A 21,329-nucleotide genomic window follows, 5' to 3' on the forward strand; every position below is an offset into this window, starting at 1 on the left:
GGCAGGAGAGGTCTGCCGTGCCATGTGGGACCCTAGCCGGCTGGCCGGGATCGAACTGGCGCTGCAGAGGCTGTGGACAGCTTCACAGAGTGGCGCTCAACCACCTGAGCCACCAGGGAAGGCCCTAAATTCATTTATTTTAATGTCATTTCATTATAACATTAATGAGAAAAACAATCCTGGCTGACATTGGACAAAATGTTATTTGAGGACCTGGTTTCATTATAATCTTTTCAATAAAAGTTGAAGTTTGCAAGAACTATGAAAGATGTTAAGGACTTACTCTATGTACTTCTGCACTGGTATACACAGCCCATAGACATATTCACAGAACTAGTTTTTAACCCATGTCCAGTGGTGTTGGGACATGTTTAACAGCCAACTTTCTAGAAAACAACAACAACAAACTGATTTGTAGCAGCTGAAGTCTTCTGGGTTGTAAATACTCCAACCATGGCAATCTCAAGTTACTAATATGGTATCGCCAGGTGGAGATTAGAAAGCTGGGCATACATATCCACGTTGCCAAGGCATGGGACCAGCTAAGTGCCCCAAAACTGGATAAAGAAATTGTGGACTACATACTCAACAGAATACTACTCATCTATTTAAAAGGATGAATAGTGTCTTTTGGGACAATATGGATGAAACGAGGTGATGATGTTAAGTGAAGTAAGTCAGAAAGCAGAAGACCAATATCGGAATGTTTTCCTTATCTGTGAAATATAAATAATCAAAAAACATAGTGGCTGAATACAGTAAGAGAGATGTTGGGAGAGGAGAAGGAAGGGGACAGGGCACTGGCACAGGAGATTTGGTGGAGGGTGAGTGAAGTGTGTATACACACAGAGTGAAAAATAATCCCAAAGTTATATTGATATATAAATGGCTGATGAATTAAGATAAACAAATGAATGAATCAATAAAAGTAAGCTGTGTAATATTAGCATAACAATACAAAGTTACATTTGTATGTCTATGTATGTACTCAGTGATGCCTAAATATATAAGTCTGCTTAAGTCTAAGAATTGAAATTCTTTTTTTTTTTTAAAGATTTATTTATTTATTTATACAAGCACTGGGTACAGTCAGAAGCGTGGGAGGGTGAGAGAATTCACCAGAGCCAGAGCAGGGAGCAGAACAGGCAGAAGGACTGAAGTACCCTGCAGAGGGGAGCAGCGGGCGCAGCAGAAGTCTGTCTTGCCATGTGGGAACCTCACCAGTGGCCGGGGATTGAACCGGTGCTGCATAGGCTGCGGGCAGCTTCACAGCCCAGCGCTCAACCGCTGCGCCACCAGGGGAGGCCCTGAAATTCTTTTTTTAAAAGTAATCTTGATTGTCATTTTCCTTTTTTTTAAAAAAAGATTTATTTATTTTGCATACAAGAGCTGGGGTACAGGCCAGAGATGCAGGGGTGGGGGGTGGTGTGTGTGAGAGGATTCACCAGAGACAGAACAGGGAACAGAACAGGCAGACCGACTGAAGTACACTGCAGAGGGGAGCAGCAGGCGAGACAGGAGAGGTCTGCTGTGTCATGTGGGTTGCTCCCTGGCCAACCGGAGATTGAACTCTTGCTGCAGAGGCTGGGAATTGCTTCATAGTGCGGTGCTTAACCCCTGCGCCACCAGGGAGACCCAAGAATTGAAATTCTAATTCTAATTCTGTACATACGCTAGTATAGAAAAAAAAAAACACATAAAAACTATCTTAAATATGCACCTGTATATAATAGACTGAATCTCCACCTCTGTCCTTAGTAAGGCAGCCTCTCACACTCCTCTCATTGTGGGGAAGTCAACTCCAGCCTCTATCTCTGTCGTCATTCCAGATCAACAGAGAGCTAGAAGTCAACAGGATCCTCATCCCCACTCCCTATAATCACCTTGGATCCTAACTTGTGCTCTGCCCACATCACTTCCTTTTTCATCTCTTGCCAGGGCCTATTCATTGTCCCAAACTTCTAAATGGTTCCCTGCTCTGGGAAATTACCTCTTGTAATTTCCATTATAAGGAACCTGCCAGATTAACTATCCTGAAAAACAAAGCTGAGGTCACACATGTTCTGGCAACTTCTCAATACTGGACAGATTAGGACTAGTTCTCTTTGAATACCCCCCCCCCCACCTCCTGTTTCCCTAGTTCACAGTTTCACTTCTATTTTCTCCAAACATCTTTCTTTTCCTAATTTGTTCAGCAAATTGTCTCTGCCTCAGAATTTACTTGCTTCCTTTAGTTCACAGTGGGTCACTTATTACCTTTTATGGTTGTGATACAGTGCTTTCCAGTTTATAAGCACTCTCAAAACTACTTATGGACCTCCTGCGTCCAGTACTGAGGTGAATCCTGGAAATACAGTGGAGTAAAAACAGACCGGGTTATGCTTTCAGGAACCAAGTCAACATAATCTGTTGAAGACCTAGGGACCAAAAGTCCTCTTACCCCAAATCATAAGTGGATTTGGAAAGGAAGATTATTTTTCCACTGTGGCTCTTAGCTGGCCCTCCTACCTGATAGAAACACAGCTTCCCAGTAGTCATGGGACCAAAGTAGTCAGAGAACAAGACTGTGGCTTGCAGATTCTCAGAGGACCTTTCAAACCTGGTGAGCTTCCCAGGACCTCCTGCTGGGGTGTTGCAAGTCCCAAATAGTATCTGCCGGGTAGTGGATGTCCACGGAGAACTACTCAGGGCTTAACTGGTACTAACAGTTGAATGCTCGCTCTTTTGGGGCTGGAAGGAGGCTTGGAGAGCTCTTCTTCCTCAGTTTCGTTTCTAGTTACCCCAGGTTACACATATCCACGCGATTACAGCAAAAAGTCTGCGTGGGGGTTTGTGCACGTATGACTTTTGTCCTTGCTCGGTAGGTGTTTGATTGAACATTGTAGTAACTTGCTAGGAAGCCCAGAGCACCCTCTGGCTGGTGCGCGCGGCTCCCAGGGTCCACGACTCCGTGGGGGAACCGCGCAGCGCGCGTCACGCGAGCGTCACCGCGACCGCACGGCTCGGAAGCACCGCGCACGCGTCAGGACTGGCTGCCGGGGACTTCCGGGCGCTGAAGGGCAGACAGGCGGTGACGTGGCCTGCGGGTCTGAGCCGGACGCCCCTTTCTAGGCCCTCCGCTTAGACTCCGGTATCCGTCCACGGAGGCAGGGCGCAAGCGGTGTGGGGAAGATGCGGAAGACTGCACTCGCCCAGCCCAGGACTCGCAGAGGCGTGGGACGTGCCCCGCCCCGCAGCTGCCCCGCCCCGCAGCTGCCCCGCCCCGCAGCTGCCCCGCCCCGCCCCGCCTCGCAGCTGCCCCGCCCCGCGCTGCCCCGCCCCGCGCACGCGCACTGGCACCGGAGGCGGCTGGCCGTCCCGGGCGTTCATGTGATGCGGGGCGTCGCCGAGCGTTTGGGAGCTGGGGAGGCGAGCACCAGCGGAGGCTGGCAAACGGCGGCGGGAGCAGCGGCGGGAGCAGCAGCATGGCTGCCCTGTACGGAGGTGTAGAGGGGTGAGTGCGGCTCGGTGGGCGGAGTCTGGGAGGACCGGGCAAAAGGAAAGCTGTGGCCGGCTGGGCAGGCCGTTGGCTTCCCGCCTCAGGGCCCGGCGAGTCGGGCAGCCGCGGGGCGGGCGCGGGTTGCCCTTGCGTGCGGACGTGTGCCTTGCAGGGGCTCTGCGCGTGCCTCGCCACACCCCGGGGGTGGGGGTGGTGGTTCACGGTGGACCCACACGTTTCGCCCACGAATGATCCACTCCACTGTCTCCAGCTTGAGAAGCTCCTTTCCCCCATTCCGGACCCGGGAGAGAGTTTTGCAGAACAGGTGTCAGATGTGAAGTTGAGGGAGGAGGGATAGGGAGCAGGAATGTGGCGAATGCCTGGACAAAGATGTTTGCTGAGGGTGTCTGGGAGCTGGAGCAGCTGAGAGAGCCGGTGAGCGGGCCTGTGCTGATGCCTGAAACCCCTCCATTTCGTAGGCACTTAGGGCTTCTCACCTATATTGAATCTTCCTGTTATTCTTGCATCTTTTCCTGTTCAGAAGCTTGACTTCTGGTCCTTGCGTAATAGTTCTTCTGCTTGAAATGACTGTGGATAAGACCTTTGCTCAGTAAGACCTCACTGACCACCTGAGTAGAGTTAGAAGAGAGATGGTGATTGCTGAATCCCTTGGCAGGCACAGTGTTATGTAAATCAGGGCGTGCCAAATCAGAGCATAATAGTAGGTGGCTATTGTCTCTGTCTGGGCACTTAATTTTAAATCTAAGATTGGAGTCACGTTTATGGCAGCTGCATCTCACTGCTGACTCATAGACCCCAAAGTCTTCTTAGGCACATGAATTGTTCTTCCCCTGCCCAAATCAATCCTCTTACCTATTGCACTTTAAAAAAATAACAAAGTTCTGAAGTTTGCATTCATCCCTTTTACATTATTGTAAGCTTTGACCCATTTTTCCACCCCTTGCGCCACCAGGGAGGCTCCCAATTAAGAGATTCTTATGGATATTGAATCTGCCACTTCATGTATTCACTACCTCTTTAAAATTTATGTCATCTTTGAGTTTGATGGGCAAGTCTTTTGTGTTCTCATCTGGTATTAAAGTACCTATCAATAAAGAAACATACATCACACTGCCACAGGTCTCCCTCCAAGCTTCTATTTCCCCTAGTAATAAAGCATTGACCATTAAGTTGCCTAAGTAGATAAAAACTCTCCCCACCATCTAGTCATTGTTTCTTACAAGGGTGTCTTGAAGACGTTGGCAAATGGAGCTGGATCTTGAGAAGAGCCTTTAACTATTGTAAGAGAAGCAGAAATGTGCCATTCTCTTTAGTTACATTTGTGGAGTGTTTCCTGTGCCTGTCCCTTGTGCTAGGTGTGAGGATAGGTAAGCGATTCTTGACCCAGTGGAGGTTGACTTGAAGAGGGGCAGGAAGGAAAACAGCTAAACACACTCTTAATACAGATGGATATCTAATAGCTACAGGAGCTTAACCAATGGAGCTGTAAGAGTGGGTTACACATAAGTTTCAAGGACTAGAAGACACATAAGTAGAGCATTGCAAGATAAGCAGGACACCCCCAAAGGGAGCTAAGCACAGAAAATACCATAGCCCAGAGGTGGGTTTGGGAATGGTGGTTGGTTGTGCCAGAGCTGCCATTGACAAGGACTTCAGGAGCTTAGCCCTATCTGCTGATTTTTCTGAGCAAAACTGAGTGCCCCCTTGTGTTCTGTAGGGGAGGCACACGGTCCAAGGTCCTTTTACTCTCAGAGGATGGGCAGATCGTGGCAGAAGCAGATGGACTCAGCACAAATCACTGGGTAAATTCACAGACCGCACTTGAGGGGACCAGTGAGCTTGGTTGGGGGTTCATTTTCTGTATCTTCCTGAGGGTGGTGGTTTTGAGCTCATATGGTAATCTAGGGGAAACAAAGGTCCTACGAATCTTTGTAACTTCTCTTTCCCTTGATTGGGGCCAGCTGATTGGAACAGAGAAGTGTGTGGAGAGGATCAATGAGATGGTGAACAGGGCCAAACGGAAAGCAGGGGTGGATCTTCTGGTACCTCTCCGAAGCCTGGTGAGTCTGGGGTAGATCTGGGAATTGAGTCACAGCAACACTCAGTGAGTTTGAACTAGATGAGTGTGATGACTACAGAGGGAAAAGTGTTGAGGGTTGTCTGTTCTAGAAGCTCAGGTGATCTCATCCATTCTTATGGCTTCATTTGTCACAAACCACAGGATTGGAAGAGTGCAGAGCTTTGGATAGCCACTAAGACTTTGGTTTGAATTCCAACTTTGTCTCTCAACATCTCTGTGACCCTAAGCCTCAGTTTGCTTCTCTCAGCCTCATTTTCCTCATTTAGAAATTAGAGAAAATGACAGCATACATCCCAAAGAGGTGAGCATCCCAAAGCTTGACCCATAGGCACTCACTGAATATTAGATACTGTTCCCAGCTCAGACTCAAGGCTGCTATAGCCTCTGCTGCTCCCGGGACATCCTCAGTGAGGGGTTCTGCAGGCGCTGCCAGACCACTTACCTCTGCGCCTTGCCTCCACTTGCTTTTGTGCCTGCTTTTTCTGTTAATGGCGCTACTTTCCTCCCAAGCTCCAAACCTGGCAGTATTGAATCCCTTCTGTCCATTCCCAGCCCAGCTTCTTCTTGTGGCCATAACCTTCTTGGTGGGGGGGTTGTCATCATGTGGGGTGGAAGGAGGACTGGAGAAGTAGGGCATGCCTAGATGTAGAGATCAGGAAGAAGACATCAGCAGGGAAGGGGGTTGAGAAAGGAGCTGGGTCTGGTGCCCTGCTTACTTGCTCACTTCCCGCGTGGCCTAGGGCCTATCCCTGAGCGGTGGGGAGCAGGAGGATGCGGTGAGGATCCTGTTGGAGGAGCTGAGGGGCCGATTTCCCTTCCTGAGTGAAAACTACTTTATCACCACTGATGCCGCCGGCTCCATCGCCACAGCTACGCCGGATGGTGAGGAGGTGGAGGGAGGGCTGAGGTTGAGATCTCTTTCTCCTGGGGAAGCCCCTTAAATGTAGCTGCCAGAATTTGTCTTCCAAATAGAAATGTTTGTCTTGGAAGACAGCCTGCATCACATCCACTCTCCCTCTTTTCATTTGCTTAATTCCCTACCTGAGCAGGGACAGAAAGGGGGGCAGGAAGGATATTTTGTAAGGTTCCCTTTCAGAAGAGAGAGCCCTTGGGGCAGTGCTGTGGTGAGGAATGCTGGTGGGAAAGTAATATTTCCTGAGAAGAAAGTGGGTGGGGCTCTGCCATAATGTAAGTAGCTATTAGTATCATAGGGTTGACATTTGAATCTCAGCTCCTGTTTTGTCAGCTGTACCATCTTGGAGAAGTTGTAGAACTCTTTCATTGCCTCATCTGCAAAATGGGGGTAATTGTATGCAGTAGGTAGTTTAGGGTAATGAATGAATGACCCTCTGTGAACAGGGTCTCTTTTCCTGGCACACGGTAGGTACTCAGCAAAGCACGTAGTCACTTGGAGGCTAACTGAGCAAGGAGACAGACTTGTGTTCCTCTTTGTGCCCCCAGGGAAGGGCTCTGTGTGAGTGGAGTTTTAAGACCCAAGCCTTCCACCTCAGGCAGGAGGCTAGCTGGACTCAGTTTTCTCTCCAACACTGGGTGGTGATCCCTTTGCCTGGGACTGGCTGCTGTTCTGTCTTTTCTCACTTGGAGCTGTTTGCATGGGACAGGGCCTTGGCCACACTGAGCCTCCCATGCCCTCTCCCCAGGTGGGATCGTGCTCATCTCTGGGACAGGCTCCAACTGCAGACTCATCAACCCCGATGGCTCTGAGAGTGGCTGCGGCGGCTGGGGCCACATGATAGGGGACGAGGGCTCAGGTGAGACTGGGCCTGTCTCAGTGTCCTGCACCCTTCCCTTCCTGCAGCTTCCCATCTTCCTCTCCCTAGCTCTCCCACCTACACTTGGAAATAGCTCTGGAAATAGTTCCTGAAGATGTTCTAAGTACAAGATGATAACTGAGAGATCAGAGATGCAAGTGCTGCATTAACGCTGACCTTGCTCTTTGGTGGTGATTTGTACCCAGGATTCAGGTTAATACCTCAGCATAATAGCTGTTGCTGACCTGTATTGACTTTTGAAGTCCTTGGGGAGGAGTTGACATTAGAACTTTACAACCATAGATACCCAGAGATGCCACACCATCTGCTGGTGGGAAGGGGTGTAGAAGATCCTGCCTCCATCAACTCTTTATTTTTTCTTTTTTAAAGATTTATTTATTTATGCATATAAGAACTGGGGTGTAGGCCAGAAGTGTGGGGAGTGAGAGGATTCACCAGAGACAGAGTGGGGAGCAGAACAGGTGGACTGCCTGAAATACACTTCTGAGGGGAGCAGCGGGGAGACAGGAGAGGTCTGCTGCGCCACATGGCTCAGCTCCCTGGCCTGCCGGGGATTGAACTAATGCTGCAGTGGCTGGTGATAGCTTCATAGTGCTGTCTTTAACCCCTGCGCCACCAGGGAGGCCCTCCATCAACTCTTTAGAGATAGCTGGGGTACATTTTCATAGGGATCTTTGGGGCCCAGTTCATGGCAGTGACTTCAGTGGTTTGTGACAAGTGACTGACCTTGTCTTATTTTCAGATAGGAGTTGACGTGACATAGACTTACCTGGTCTGTCTTCTCCCTCAGTTGTCCCTGAGCTGGCTTGATTAACTACAGCTTAATTAGAAGACTTTATGCTAGGAATTGGGACACTAATTTACTGTACTACCCAAGCACATCACTACCTCGGTCTAGATCTGGGTTCCTTCCCTGTGAACCAGGGAAATCCCCCCATATGCTTATCCTTTTCTGCAGCTTACTGGATTGCACACCAAGCAGTGAAAATAGTGTTTGATTCCATCGACAACCTAGAGGCGGCTCCTCATGACATTGGCTGTGTCAAACAGGCCATGTTTGACTATTTCCAGGTACTTTCTCTGCCCCTGTCAACACGTACACCTGGATAGAACAGTGGGAGACTGCTCAGGGATTGATGGTTAAAGAAACTCTGGCCTGGGCCAAGGTGAAGAATAGGGAGGGACCAAGAGAGAAAGCACTTGGCTAAAGCAGTTGCTGTAGGAAGTGGAGTTAGGCTAGCTGGACTCAGCACTGATAACCCACTTTCTCTTCCATCCCATAGTTCCTTGTGTAAAGTCCTTACCCAAACTTAATGAGAGAGGAACACGCTTCATGCTTTGCTGGAGGTGCTTGTGTTTTGAACCAGCCCTCTTCCATTTTATTGGGCTGTGGGGAAAGTCATGACACATTTTTGCAGAAGATACATAGAAAAAGTATATCGTGACTTTTCTGACAACCTGATGGTAATGCATTTTGGAGAATCATTGGTTCCTTAGGACCTTCAGAAGTATTACAAGTGTGCAGGTTTTTGTTGGGGTAGAAGAAAGAACTCTATGGTCAAGTTTGGGAGAAACTGATTTCTTGGTTCCAGAATTCTCGGGGCCTTTAATTTGGTAATATGCATTGTGTCTGTGAGGGAGAGTTGCAATGTGCAATAATAGTCCTTGGGTTCTTTTAGCTAAAGAAATCTTTTCAAGAGCACCTCAAAGAACTGCAAAAGAAACCTTGGTGAGCACATATCTGCATTCATGCTAGTCTGTAAGGAACAATGGTGTCCACGTTGGGGAAAACAAAGAACTTCTCTCAAATTAGAAATCTCAAATCCTGCCTTCTTAAAAACTGCTTACAAGCTTAAAAAAAGCAAACATTATTACAGTTTTTCAAGCAGTAGAGGGACACCAGGAAGGCCAACTTAGGTGAGCAAAGTGGCTCACTTTGCTCTGATGACTACCTTTGCTCTGATGACTACTTTTTCCCCTTTCTCTGTCTCTTAGGTGCCAGATCGGTTAGGAATCCTCTCTTACCTGTACAGGGATTTTGATAAAAGCAGGTTTGCTGGATTTTGCCAGAAAATTGCAGAAGGTACTGGAGGTGGGGCAGGGTTTTCTCTGACTTTGTTCCCAGAGGTCTCCCTAATTGGTGGGTAGGAACTGGAAGCCAATTTCCCTTTGGCCAAGTGACCTCAGTTCTCCCTTACTGTGGACCTTGGGACCTGCAGGCAATGGGGTAGAGGCAGAAGGAAATGTGGGTGGTATTGCTGTTCATTTTATATTACCTATGTTTCTTTTCTTATTGACTGTCATGGCTTGTGTAGGCCGTATGTCAGTTTCTGAGAAATTTATGAAGCAGCCGTCCTTCGGGAAAATCAATTTTGTTTTTTTAAAACAGTGATACTTAGGGGATCACAGAACGGTTAGGCACATTTGGTTGATGTCAGGAGAAACAACCATAGGGATGGCTTGTTTGCACATTGTTTTTCCCCACTATGTGGTCTCTACTCCCTTAATCTGGATTGTTGCAGCCTCGGCATTCTAGGATCCTCTTACAGCCTGCTAGACTGAGCCCTTTGAGAGCAGAGCCAGGAAGGGACTGACCAATAACAGACTGCTAGAGGTTGGGCCCTGACAGGTGCCAGCCAGTTGCTCAAGTAGGGTCCTGGGTCCCAAGAGCTGAAAGACCCAGTGACTCAAAGTAAACTCGGATATAAAGCAGGTGCCAGTGTATTTCTCGGGGTAGCCCTTCTCAAGTGCTTAGAATGCTCCACCTCCATATAGGACCACTCTCCTAGGGTAGAAGTACCTGGTGGTGCTGGGAAATTAAGGATGGAGACACAGTATTGAAGGCTGGGTTGCCCACATACTGTGAGTGGGTATCCACTCCTGAGTCAGACCTCTGTCAGCTGTAGGTACTCCTGCTGTTGCTGAGATATACGTGTATGCACACATGCATGCACAGTGAATAACTGAGGCCTGGATGCTTGCTGGGTATTCACCAGTGCCCTTCCATCCTCCCTATTGCAGCTGCTCAGCAGGGAGATCCCCTTTCCCGGTACATCTTCAGGAAGGCGGGCGAGATGTTGGGCAGACACATTGTGGCAGTGTTGCCAGAGATTGACCCGGTAAGTTGAGATCTGGCCCTTTCCATTAGGGATGAGACTGTCCCATCAAACTGCAAATTGGGTACTGTTTTAATTAATTTATTTATACAAGCAATGGGTACAGTCAGAAGCGTGGGAGGGTGAGTGAATTCACCAGAATCAGAGTGGAGAGCAGAGCAGGCAGAATGACCAAAATATACTGCTGAGGGGAGCAGTGGGCGTGGCAGGAGAGGTCTGTGTGCCAGGTGGGACGGGGATTGAACCGGCACTGCAGAGGCTGTGGGCAGCTTCGCAGCCCAGCGCTCAACCACTGCGCCACCAGGGGAGGCCCTTGGTACTGTTTTAAATGAACTTAGGGTATGAGCCAACATTCTGTAGCAAGTATACCACACAGTGGTCTTTGACCCAGGGCCTTCTGCGAATTGATTAGCAAATGAATTTGTTATGTTATGTATGCTATTTTTTAAAAATATTTATTTATTTATGTATACAAGAGCTGGGGCACAGGCCAGAGGTCTGGGAAGTGGGAGGATTCACCAGAGACAGAGTGGGGAACAGAACAGGCAGACTAACTGAAATACACTGCTGAGGGGAGCAGCGGGCGAGACAGAAAAGGTCTGCTTCGCCATGTGGGTTGCTCCCCGGCAGGCCCGGAATCAAACTCCTGCTGCAGAGGCTTTGGATTGCTTCATAGTGCGGTGCTTAACCCCTTGTGCCACCAGGGAGGCCCTGTTATGTATGTTATTTATTTAAACTTGGTTCAGTATGGTGCAAGTCCCCTTTCTTTTACTCATGTTTCTGTTCATTTCCCTCCTCTCTTTTCTCTGTATGGCTGCTTAATTAACCCTTTTTCTTTCCCATTTCTCCTTTGCCTTTATGAATCTCCTTAATTTCCTTTTTTTTTTTTTTTAAGATTTATTTATTTAGGCATACAAGAGCTGGGGTACAGGCCAGAGGTGTGGGGGGTGAGAGGATTCACCAGAGTGGGGACCAGAACAGGCAGATTGACCAAAGTACACTGCTGAGAGGAGCAGCGGGCAAGTCAGTAGAGGTCTGCTGCACCATGTGGGTTGCTCCCTGGCCGGCTGGGGGATCGAACTTGTGCTGCAGTGACTGCGGATAGCTTCATAGGTTGCATCTTAACCCGTGTCACCAGGGAGGCCCTCCTTCCTTTTATTCTTGAGTTCACCTTCTGGTTGGTTCTTGGCTAGGGCAGGAGGAACTGGCATAGGTTGGGCTGGCCTTAAGAAACTATCTGCTGGGCCTCCCCGGTGGCGCAGTGGTTGAGTGCTGGGTTGCGAAGCTGCCCGCAGCCTCTGCAGCGCCGGTTCAATCCCCAGCAGCTCCCCGGCCACCGGAGGAGGGTCCCACATGGCGCGCAGACCTCTCCTGCCGCCTGCTGCTCCCCTCAGCCGTGTACTTCGCTCCTTCTGCCTGCTCTGCTCCCCACTCTGGCTCTGGTGAATTCTCTCACCCTCCCACGCTTCTGACTGTACCCAGTGCTTGTATAAATAAATAAAATAAATAAATAAAAATAAATAAATCTTTAAAAAAAAAAAAGAAACTATCTGCTTATCGCTTCTCGGCCTTTTGGCTAAGATCAAGTGCTTAGTGTGGGAGACTTACTTATCTCCAATATACATTTCTGCTTTCTACCCAGGTCTTGTTCCAAGGGGTGACTGGCCTCCCTATACTGTGTGTGGGCTCTGTATGGAAGAGCTGGGAGTTGCTAAAGGAAGGTGAGTGTGGGTTAGGGGAGAGGTGGAGATAGGCAAGGGAAAAAGACAAGGGATGCGATGACCCCAATAACTGCCTGCCCCAGGGAGAACTTGGGAACTGGGCCCTGAGGTCACACATGGCTCTGGCCAAGGCTCTTAAAACTTTGCCTCACCAGGTGTCCTTTAACAGTGTCCCATATAGCTTCCTTGAACTCTTGGGAAATGTCCTTTTCCAAAGGATTTATTAAATAGCACCACTTTTTAAAATTAAAGACTAACTTAAAATCGGAGCTTCTGGCCACATATGGTGATAGTGCTAGTCAGCACAATCCTGTGCAGAAGGAAAGAAATGTGTTGCCATTCCCCTTGCAGCCTTGTTTCAGGCAGCTGTGTGATTTCCATTTGACTTTCCGAAGTAGCTCAAGGACCCCTATTGCTACTTGCAGCTCCTGATATCGGGTGCTCAGGGGCTGCTGGCTCTAGCACCCTACAGCTGTTACTCAGCTCAGGTACCTGGGCAGTAGGTTGGGGATTTGGAGTGTGACCCCTGCTAGAACTTCCACAGCAATGCCTCAGGGCCTAGCCTCTTCCTCCCTCCCTCTTTGTCCCACCTTCACCCTGATCTCAACAGCAGGCTACTGGATCCCTCTCATATCTCTCCTTTGTGTTTTTTTTCCTCCAGGTTTTCTTTTGGCACTGACCCAGGGAAGAGAGATCCAGGCTCAAAACTCCTTCTCTAGCTTCACTCTGATGAAGCTGTGCCACTCCTCCGCCTTGGGTGGGGCCAGCCTAGGTGCCAAGCACATTGGGCACCTCCTGCCCATGGACTACAGTGTCAATGCCATTGCCTTCTACTCTTATACCTTCTCCTAGGAGGCTGGCCATGGCTCTGCCCCATCCAAGGCCAGTGGACATTGGTTGCTGGGAGGAGGTGTTTTATGTCCCCCTTACCTTTTTTTTTTTTTAAAAAGAAAACCACAGAGAAAAAAAATAAATGCACTTTACTCACTCCCCAGTTGGATTGTGTTATCAAGCACACTTGCACCCTTAGTGTACCTGCCAGCAGGTATACCAGAGGGCTCAGGAATGGTCTTAGCCCAAGGTGTTTGGCCTGTGGTCTAGTATGCTCACCATGGATTTGGGCAAATAATTGATCTGTGTGCACCCCCCAGAATAGCATAATTACATGCTGTGCAGCTGCTAGTTAACCTGTGACTGATTTTCTCCTGTCAAAGCGGATCATGATCCCTACTCCACCATTCTAGTGGAACTAAGTGTAAAAAGTAACTGGGAGTAGCTTTAGATATACTGCACTGTCTACTGATTGTCCCAGTAGGATTTAGAGGACAGGTACAATTCTAATCTAGAAGTTTTACCCTACTGGATATGGTAAACGTATAGGTAAAGAGCGTATTTATTAGTAGTTTTATATGTGAATGAGTTCTTGACAAATTATGAGAATGGCTGAGATCCAGGGCCAGCTAGACACACCTAGATGGTCTCTATTCCTGCAAGTACTAGCCTGGCTCTGGTTACAGTGTGACACTTGATTCCTGTCTTCTGGATATTGATCTGTATGATCCCTAAAGACAAACCCACAGCTGCTGCCTGTGCTGCCCATGCTGCTTGGTGGAGGCTGAGAACAGTCTGGATCCAGAGTGGCTACATCTACAGGTGTTCAGAGTGGAAGCTTTTTGGAGAATTAGAGCATGTCCTGAACATCAGCTGTTCTAGTGCTTTTAAACTCAGGTATCTGTATTCTTCCCCTCCATGAAGGTGTCCTGAGTCGATAGGTTAGGGATGAAATGGGAATTTTCATTTCTGCTAAACACTTTGGGTAGCTTCTGCTGCAGAGGCCCAACCTGCCCTTGAGGCAGCTTTACCCTACAGCTTTTGCATTTTGATCAGGCCCTCGAAGGGGACCTTCGATGCTTGTTTTCTAAATCAGATTACACTGTTCTTTCAGTGTAGTGTTCATATGGAATAGAATAGCAGTGGCTTCGATCTCATCAGCCCTAGACCAGTACAGTAAGCTGGAGCTTTGAGCTGTAAGAACTCAAGCCTTCACAGGGACAGCCAATCCTCTTCACATGCCAGTACGGTGCCAGCCACAGACCCACCTCAGCAAGTCTTACCATCACCTGGTAAAAAATTTGGAGAGAACAGGAACAATCAGAGGTGCCCTTGGTGTATCCTATAGTAGTGATAAGTTATTAATGAGCAGTGAGCTGTGGAGGTTTACTTAATGTGATTTTAAGACCAGGATCAGGGAGTAGTTTGGAATTAGAAACTAAAATTTTATTGGTGAGTTTATAGTAACCCACTTATGTTCCTCAGGATATAGTCGTCACTCTTCCCAGTCGTCTATTTCTATTGGACAGTTGGCCGTTTTATTTAGAGCAGAGCAAGGAGCCCATCTAGATGGTTTTAGTTCTAGCACATAAGTGTTAAATGCTGGTTGGAAAAAATGAAGGCAGTATCAAAAGTGACAAGGTCAAGATGTATTCCTCATTCCTTTAGCCAAAGATGTGATGAAGTGGCTTACTCTCAGCAAGGCTTTTATTACAGAGGTTGCCATGTAAAATGTCAAAGAGAGTTTTGATGTTTCTTCCCCTTTAATTTTAAACTTAGCTGCTTCTCAATTAAGGTACCAGGAGCAGTTAATGGGATTCTGAACTACCAGGTATTGGAGGTGTATGTATTTCATCTGAGCCTATGGCAGCCTTCTGACAAGGCAGGAGAGCTTGAAACAAGTTCTAGACTCATGACAGCTCAGCCTCATTGGTACCATTCATTCAGCAAACATTTCTAGATGTCTTTTAGCTATGATGGGTTTTCTAAGGATTAAAAATAAGTACTTGCTAACACTATACCAACTGAAAGATAGTGAAAATTTATGGAACTGCACATTTACAACACATGCTTTTCTGTACTTACTACAGCAAATAAATTTAATGAATTTTAATGAGTGAATATACCATTCCATTTTCAAGGCTGTTACACTCAATAGTTCCGGCCCTATATACACATAACTATGGTGTCTCAGGAAGCTCTACATAGGTAAGAAAGCTCAGACTTCCTTTTTTCCTGGTTTCAGAAAGGAAGCAAAAATGATAGCACTCAGCATTCTTACAGGCCTTGGTCTGGCCATGATATTTTTACCATATGATAAAGCCCCTCAAACAATCATTGGGAGATTTGAGCTAGATAATAAATTAAATGGGAATTACAAAACTAGTCTTGAGCAGGGACAACACCTACTTAGTAATCCAGGAGCCCCGGGTGCCTAAGCCAGTCTTGGGATGTAGCATGTTCTAGTCAGTTCTGAAAGGCAAATACAGAATCCTTGTTTTCTAGATATAAGTCATTTTGCCCAGAAACAGGAAAAAAAACAACTTTCTCAATTTCCCTTTATGCCCAAGTATAAATTATGAACCACTGTTCAAAGCTGTACACACTGCCACCACTATTGCTACCATATATTAAGTGCACATTATGTGCCAGGCAGTATTTTGAAATTAAATTTAATCCTTAAGATTAGATTTGAATTACATCTGATTTCCACAATAGCCCCAGAGGGGAGTTGTCACACCTTTACAAATTGTGGTTTAGGGTGAAGGCACAAAGGTAGAGGTGGGATTGACTCAGGACTGCCAAGCCAATGTTATTATTTTGTAATACTATTTAGTGTGGAAAATTATGTACCTAAAATGATGATCCACCTTGAGACAATCTCACACACCACACATACCCCCTTGTAGTATGATATACAATGACCCAGTCTTAGGAAAAATGGTACCAACGCCCGCAAATGCATTTTATTCTTATTTTATTGAGATTTTCAACAGCTGCCATTTGATTTGTATAGCAAATTTTTTAAAAAGTACTTTTTTCCATTTTTTATTTTTATGAAAATTATTTTAATTTTAAAGCCCTGCCCCTGCACCCCCACCCAAAGAAGTGTTAACTACCATCTAATGTTTAAGAGGGAAAAAAGAACAAAAACAGGTTTTAAACACTTGTGAAACTGGGATAAATGTCCAAATTCAAGACCTGGGCCTGCTGGAGGTACTAAGCCACCCCTGGGCACCACCAGCACTTCATCTACACCAACACGAGGTGAGCCATGCAAGACCCTCAGGGGGATCTTGATTTTCACAAGCTCCATTCCCTTTCTTCTCTTGACTTCCTCTGCTGGCTGTGCCCCTTCCAACAAAGACAGCCCCATCTTTAATACATGCTCAGCTTTGTAGGAGATGATACTGTATTTAGAAAGTTCAGATATTTCCCCTTCTATTCATGTAGGAAAACATATCCAACATAGTATTGATGGTTTCACTTTCTTGTTCACTCAAACACGTGCTTGTACTTTTTATCAGATGCTTGATAAGTCCTGATGTGTAGACAGCACAAAAGTTCCTTCTCAAGAAGAAGTTGCAAAACAGTATTTCGGCCTCAATTCAGACTACTCACATGGACCTTCTGATGGCAAAGCTGGCTCCGAGAAGCAGTGCCTCTGACATGCACAGTAGCTTCACCTATGACTCCTGTGTTCTGCCATTCAGACCACAGGAGTTTGAAAGACACCCGGCAGACAAAATGTGGTATGTCCATCAGTGGAATAATATTTAGCAGAACGGAACAAAATACCAGCATAAATTATGCCACTGGTGAACCTCAGAAATAGCCTCAGTGAAAAAAACAGACAAGACCACACATTATGTGATTGCATTGATACTGTATATCCAAAAGAGGCAAATTTAGAGACCAAAAAATTAGTAGCTGCCTAGCGCTGGAAACAATGTAAATAGGCATGAAAGATACTGGGGGGGCAGGAGGTGAAAAGATCTGTAACTGGGTTATGGTTATGGCTGTGCCACTCAGGAAAGTTACTAAAATCACTGTAAATTTTATGATATGTAAAATATGCCTCAATAAAGTTTAAAAGAAAAAAGACTTCTGCTTCCAAACCACCATCCAGCATTAAATATTCCTGAAGACTCAGACTCAGTAGGACAGGATTATCACTTACTGTTAAGCTGTAGAGTGAAAACATTGTACCATTTAATAGTAAACAGTGAAAAATGTTTTACTATTTCAGGTCTATTTTTCTGCAAAATTAAATATCCTAGGATGTTTCCTTATTTTTTAATAAAAAGTGGCCCGGAAGAAGATAGGATTGGGAAAGAAAGCTCAAACAAACCTCACAAATGAGACTCCTCTTAACAACAAAACCTAAGAGGGCGCTTTCTTTTGGAATAAAGATGGTGCTTTTAACTTTCCTTCCTTTGCAGATTGCTTTCCGTCCCCTGGGGAAGTAGTGGTGGATCTCTTAGCTGTACTCTGTAGGAATCAGTGTACTTAGCTGTCCTATTCCTATGCCCTCTAAAAAAACTAGATTAAGGGGGGGTGGGGTAGGAGGGAGGTTGGGTGGTGAGGGCAGGAGATAGCCAGGAAGCCAGCAGGAAACTTGAGTGTCTCTTGGGTTGGTCTGCTGCTCTTTAATCCCTTTGTCACCAGTTGCAGCTTCAAGAAGGGAGAAATAAAGATAGAAGATTAAAAATAAAGGGGTGGAAAAAACTCTCAAATTGTGACTAACCAAGTCTGTGGATGAAATTCACAAGGTAGCAGAGAGTTGGCTGCAAAATACACCAGGGGTTGGACAATGGGGTGGGGGTATGAGTCATGTGGGACTGTAGGAGAGGCAGGACATCAAGGTTTCTGATGCATACCAGACCTGGGTCAATCCTGTTCTCTCCACCCAAACTAATGAGGTTTATATTATAGCTGTGGAGAGTGGCTTTCCCAATAGATGGACATCTCCAAATCATGGGCAAATTAGATTTCTGCCTGTTTCCATACCTCATCCACATATGTTGGGACCCATCAAAGAACACTCCCACCACAGTAGAGTAAGATTGCTGGGTCCCCAATGTTTTCACATGGGGTTTGCAGCAGCACTGACAAAAAAACATTCAGTTAAGCTGGGTTCTTTGGCTGCTGCTTCACACAACTTTCCTCTCTGGCATATGTAAATTGCCAGACTATTCAACTGACTTCCATCCAGCCTCCACAATCAAGACAAAACTTTGACATAGCAATATACAATTAAAAAATTGTCGCTTAGTATTTCACTAAAACATTTTAAAAGCCATAGTTAACATCATAGAGATCCCCTCATTATAGAGACCCCAGCTGTTCTGACTTTGGAAACTAAAGATGCTGCAAAGGTCCAGCCTTATTTTGTTTTGACCTTACGTGATCCTCAAAAGTCAACTACTGCCGTCAGAAATTGTCCCAAAGACCCAAAGCTACATATGCTTAGGCCTAGGCTGCGTCCATCAAATTTTCAGCTATAGTTCAAAGCCTAGTGAAACTGAAATTGCATTTCCTTGATATCTCCTCCCCCCTAAAGAACAAGAGAGAAAATAACTTTCACCTTGGAGTTTTAGAGTCAACCGCAAAAATCAGAAGTCAATCACTATTAAACTAATACTGGAACCAGCCAGAAATGACAACTGTTAAAAATACATACTCTATTTCCATACAAATTCTTAAACTTTATCACAAAAAAAAAAGTTTGAACGGAGTAGTGGCTTAAAATTCAACATCAAATTAATTAGTCGTTTTTAAATACCAGCATCACCATTAAAGGGTTAAACGTGGCTACACTGACCTATACCCAGAACCTCTCCAATGAAGAAGTCTGAGAGAGGCTCCCAGCCTTTCCCTAGTGAAGCTCCAACAAGAAAACGGGCATTTCTGCTGAGAAGTTTCTAAGCTCTAACTATAGCCCGTGATCTACATGACAACTGTGCTCCCTCCTCACAACATAAAATAGATGGAGAAAAGAGCTGAGTTACAAGAGGAACCATGAGAACCACAAGACTATATGTTAAAAATATGGTTAGCTGCTTCCTGATCCTGGAGTCGGCACACATTGGATCTGAATAGGACTAGTAAGTCTAGCCCTCAGGTTCTACTGCTCATTGGGCAGGAAGATGTCCTAGTCCTGACCAAATAAGCCTTGTAACCATGCTGAAGACTGACATCCAAAATGGAACCAACTGCACAGGAAATGGCAGTACAGGCCCCTGTGACCACATTGAGCATCTGGGCCTGTTCATGCGTCAGAAGAGCAAGCTTTCTTCAGGATGAAGAAATGACTTGATCTGGATCCAGTAGGACTTTCCAGACCAGGAGCCATTGTACTTGTGATAGAGACACTCATGCATGGTGTAAAAAATGACTCCTTATGCAAACCCAACACATTTCCAACAACCTTCAGAATTCTGAGCTCGTACAGGCTAATGGAGACCGAAGAGGAAAAGCAGCCCCAGAAGAGGGGACTGCTATCTTCTAACCAGGCCCTGCCTTTTTCAGACGCAATAACCCCAGCTGAAGCTGGAATAATGAAGTTTTTTTTAATTCATAGCCTTCCCTAAAAAACGAGTTAAGAGTTCTAGTCACTTGAGGTAGAGGCTTCAGGAATGAACGTGCACATCCGGCAATACAAGCTCCCTAAGTGACTCTAATGACGGGCAAACTAATGTAGAAGGCCGTTTTTTTTTTTTTTCCCAAATGACGCCATCCTATAGACTCAAACAAAGAAAAGACGTGGGTTTTAAATCTGACATTAGTGTGTGCCTGTTCAAAAAGTTAACAAGGGAACTCATGAGAAAAGGGAAAAATTTTTCAGCTTTCCTGACCCTAGTCCTTTCCTTCCAACCTCTGTCCCACATCCACATACTGAATATACAAACAGACTTTATTTCAAATTACACAATCTTTTCCTGATAGGCCTACCACATAAGACAATAGCAATCACCCAGAAGTCATGTCCTCCTTAGGCTCCTGCAAGTCTTGGTCCTGGGAGAATGGTCAGGACTGGACATGCTCTCCTTACAACCTGACTCTGCCACCTACATCTCTATCACAGCTCCTATGCGCAATGTAGTTCCTCACGAGTATTAACAAAATCCTGTGACTTACAGGCAGGAAAGACAAAAGAAATGCACCCAGAGAGGAACCAAGCAAATCTGCAGAGCTGGGTGTATGAGAATGGCAAGATTCTCTCATGGCTAAAGCTATTCCAGTGGGTCACAGAGTCTCCCGAGTTTAGTGGGACTCATTTGCCTAGGCTTCTTTGAAGTTCTTTTACATCATTCTGTGAGGTTCGGAGAAGCTTCCAAGTTGTGAACTGAGCTTCTTGCTAGTGTCCCAAAAATTAGATTTACTTGTAAAGGTGCATAAACCTTTTTATGGGAATTAATATATCTGATGGACCGAATGTTCATGGAGCTGGGGAAAAAAGTGTCAAAAAAAATGTAAAATACAACAAACAACGATAAACATTCAAGGAAGACTTCTCCAGGCTCAAGCTGATGGCAGGCATGGCATGCCTCTCATGTGCCTTTGGTAACAATATCTTTTTTTAAAAACAGGGAGGGTTGGGGTGGGAAGGCAACAGGGAACTAGGTACCATAAGGGATGAAGCGGCAAATCAATCCTGTTTTTTTACCTTGCAGATGATGAGTTCAATGGTAGCTGTCAAGAGAGGCTTAGGAACAGGCCAACAGCAACTGAGTGACTTACCCTGTATAGCCCTTCCTTTCTGATTTACAACTTTCATGAACCGTTAAAAGAGTAAGAGTAGTTCTTACTAGTTCTTACTAGTTCTTTACATCTGTGCTTCTTGAATGGGGTTCAGAGCAGGGAGATGTAGTCTCCCTGGAAATTACCAGCAGGTCATCAGTAATCCCGCTTCATTGCCAGGAACCCCCAGGGGCCAGGGGAGCTGAGCAGCATACTCTGGTTTGCAACACCTGCTTCTTCCACTTGTCTCTTTTCCCATCTGGCTTAACAAACTCGCTAAGTAGATCTCTGGGTGCTCACTGTCCTTGGTAAGTATACAGCAGGGTGAACAGGGCATTTCTTAAGCACCCAGATTTTCTTGGTCAACTTACTTTTTTTAAATACGCACACAGCAGAACATTTCTGATGAAGGGGAAAAAATATGGCTGCCAACAATAATAGTAATAAGAAACTGCTTCAAATGAAAGTCAGTAGAACAAAAGAGAACTACTCAGAGAGAGGTGTGTAGAGTGAGATTGAGCACATTAGTTCCTCTAGTCACAGTGT

The 21,329-nt window shown here is 46.1% G+C and overlaps 1 protein-coding gene across 4 annotated transcripts; it reads left to right on the top strand.

The window, feature by feature from the left end:
* Window positions 1–3,351: 3,351 nt before the first annotated feature.
* On the top strand, window positions 3,352–17,560 carry NAGK (N-acetylglucosamine kinase). 4 transcript variants are annotated; one of them, XM_054701713.1, is made up of 10 exons: window positions 3,352–3,493; window positions 5,217–5,301; window positions 5,461–5,559; window positions 6,320–6,461; window positions 7,241–7,351; window positions 8,331–8,443; window positions 9,368–9,455; window positions 10,394–10,491; window positions 12,131–12,209; window positions 16,568–17,560. In XM_054701713.1, exons 1-10 carry the CDS (start codon window positions 3,465–3,467, stop codon window positions 16,573–16,575), a joined length of 852 nt encoding a protein of 283 aa, XP_054557688.1. In that variant the 5' UTR covers window positions 3,352–3,464; the 3' UTR covers window positions 16,576–17,560. The 4 variants fall into 4 exon arrangements, with proteins under 4 accessions (XP_054557688.1, XP_037383486.1, XP_037383487.1 ...); XM_037527589.1 differs by lacking the exon at window positions 16,568–17,560 and adding an exon at window positions 12,871–13,203; XM_037527590.2 differs by lacking the exons at window positions 7,241–7,351; window positions 16,568–17,560 and adding an exon at window positions 12,871–13,203.
* The last annotated feature ends 3,769 nt before the right edge of the window (window positions 17,561–21,329 follow it).

The sequence above is a fragment of the Talpa occidentalis genome, unplaced genomic scaffold (assembly GCF_014898055.3).
Source record: "Talpa occidentalis isolate TD23 unplaced genomic scaffold, MPIMG_talOcc4v2.1 talOcc4.5, whole genome shotgun sequence".
Taxonomy (NCBI): domain Eukaryota; kingdom Metazoa; phylum Chordata; class Mammalia; order Eulipotyphla; family Talpidae; genus Talpa; species Talpa occidentalis.